Source organism: Chrysochloris asiatica, unplaced genomic scaffold (genome assembly GCF_000296735.1).
Source record: "Chrysochloris asiatica unplaced genomic scaffold, ChrAsi1.0 scaffold00089, whole genome shotgun sequence".
NCBI classification, from domain to species: Eukaryota; Metazoa; Chordata; class Mammalia; order Afrosoricida; family Chrysochloridae; genus Chrysochloris; species Chrysochloris asiatica.
In genome coordinates this window covers 4,915,347-4,917,404 of record NW_006408607.1, presented here as the reverse complement: position 1 = coordinate 4,917,404, position 2,058 = coordinate 4,915,347, and the positions used below count along the sequence as shown (strand labels likewise).

The 2,058-nt window shown below is 44.0% G+C and overlaps 1 protein-coding gene across 1 annotated transcript in view; it reads left to right on the top strand.

The window, feature by feature from the left end:
• Positions 1-2,058, top strand: part of CCDC149 (coiled-coil domain containing 149) — a 196,280-nt gene that overhangs the window by 142,304 nt on the left and 51,918 nt on the right. Inside the window, exon 9 of the mRNA XM_006866314.1 lies at positions 710-854. Coding sequence (XP_006866376.1) covers positions 710-854 — 145 coding nt within the window. The remainder of the gene's footprint in view (positions 1-709; positions 855-2,058) is intronic.

Sequence of the window (2,058 nt, the reverse complement as noted above, 5' to 3'; positions counted from 1 at the left end):
GAACCATTTTACTTAGCCCCATCCTAAATAGTAATACGAGGTGGGTGGGGCTTTAAAAAGTTCTTTATCTTTAAATTTTAAAATTCCATTATCTTTAAATTCCATTTTCCCATAAACCTTTTGAAGCCCCTTGGATCTGTGAAATCATGCACTGGTTTTCTGTGCCTTTTAAATGCATTTCTATAAAATACCATCAAATTCTTACCTATTTATTAAGAGACAAATATCTTAAATAGTCTCCCTCAATCTCCTTGCCACCACCAGGGGCACCACACCATGAGAAAGTCTGAGGCAAAGCAAAAACCTCACACCAGTCATTGTCCTTCCCTCGGTAGTGACACCTTCAGTGACTTTTCCCACCCATCTGTGCCTCAGTTTCCTGTGTAAGAACTGGGAATACATAATAGTTCCCTGGTTTGTTTTAAATCTCAAATGAGTTCCTATGAATGTGTTTTGAAAAGTGTTAAGACTTCACACATGCAAAAGACTCTTATCCTTATAAACAAAAGCGTTGATCAAAGTTCATGAGAATGGACTCTCCTGTTTCACTCCTACACTGGATTTTGTGTTGTTTTATGTTTGATGTTTGAGGTTGACTTTTAATATGTTATAGCAATATTGAGAAGCTGGGACGATGACATTTTCTATGAGGAATTGGCATTGGTTTATATCCTAGAAGACTGAGCTGTTAATTCTCTGTCCAATCCAGTTCAGGATTTGTTATCTGAAGACCACGGGTGCAGTCTTCCCGCCACGCCACAGTCTATTTCTGACCTGAAATCTCTGGCTACAGCCCTGTTGGAGACAATCCATGAGAAGAACATGGTCATCCAGCACCAGAGGCAAACAAACAAGTAGGTGGTGGACCCTTGGGCTGAGGGTGGGGCTAGGATCTCAGAGATGAACTGCAACCAGGTGGAAATACAGACCATAAGGGAAGGAATTAAATATCCAGTTGCCATTGAGTCACTTCTGAGTCATGGTGACCCCATGTGTATCAGTGTAGAACTGTGCTACATTTTTAATTGCTGATTTTTTGGAAGTAGATCACCAGATCTTTCTTCTGAGGTACTTCTGGGTGGACTAGAACTTGATCCTTCCGGATAGCAGGTGCGCAGTTAACCATTTATACTACCTGAGGAGTCCACCAAGGAACTGAGTCTTCTCTAACCTGGAAGGGAATGATCGTGCTGAGCTGTTCTTCTGTATTGTGACAGCATCTGGGGTAATAGCTGGAGGCAGGCATGGAAAAATACTGTCATTATTGAATACTTCTTGGATGGTGCACCGCGTCCTAATGCGCTGTCTATGGGCCATGTCAGTGTGCGACGGCCTGGGTGGCTGACTCCACTTCTCCATAGGGAAGGAGCATCCCCAGTGTGTTTTCATCTCACAGTATGACCTTCAGGGATTTTGAACTACAGGAAACACTGGAACACTGCCTTCAACAGGCAGCTGGCTCTCTAAGGAAATCTCACGCTTCTTCTTGATCCCCAAGACAGTGGTGAAAAGGACAGAAAGACAGTAATTCAAACTAAATGTCTCCTTTGGTTTTGATAAGCATCTTGGATATGTTGTGTACAACTAAACAAGTTAGAGTTGTAGTTAGGAATGACAGGAATGTGTTCAGATCTGGTCATGGGTGTGTGGCCTGGACAGGCACACAGGGGCCCATACCCAGAAGGCCGCTGCCTGGTAAGGGTCTGCCCGGTAAGGGTCTGCATGAATCCAGCCCAGGATTGATCCAGTTCTGACATCCCACTTCCCATCCACTCGCTCTCTCACTGTAGCCACTGAGCGCTAGGGCAGAGCTTACACTTAAAAGGATACTGTCCCCGGCTGGGGATACTGGACTCAGGGCAGAAGAGGAGTTGTGTGCTGGTGGCTGGGGGTGGGGGGAAGGGAGTGGACCTGTGTGGTGTAACCTTTGGGGTTATATGATGATACATGGAGGGGATTGTAACCATTGCAATGAAATGAAATACGATAGGATGAGTGTAAAGTTGATGTTCTCCCATGCAAACCTCACAATAAAAACTTAAAAATAAAAAAAAATAT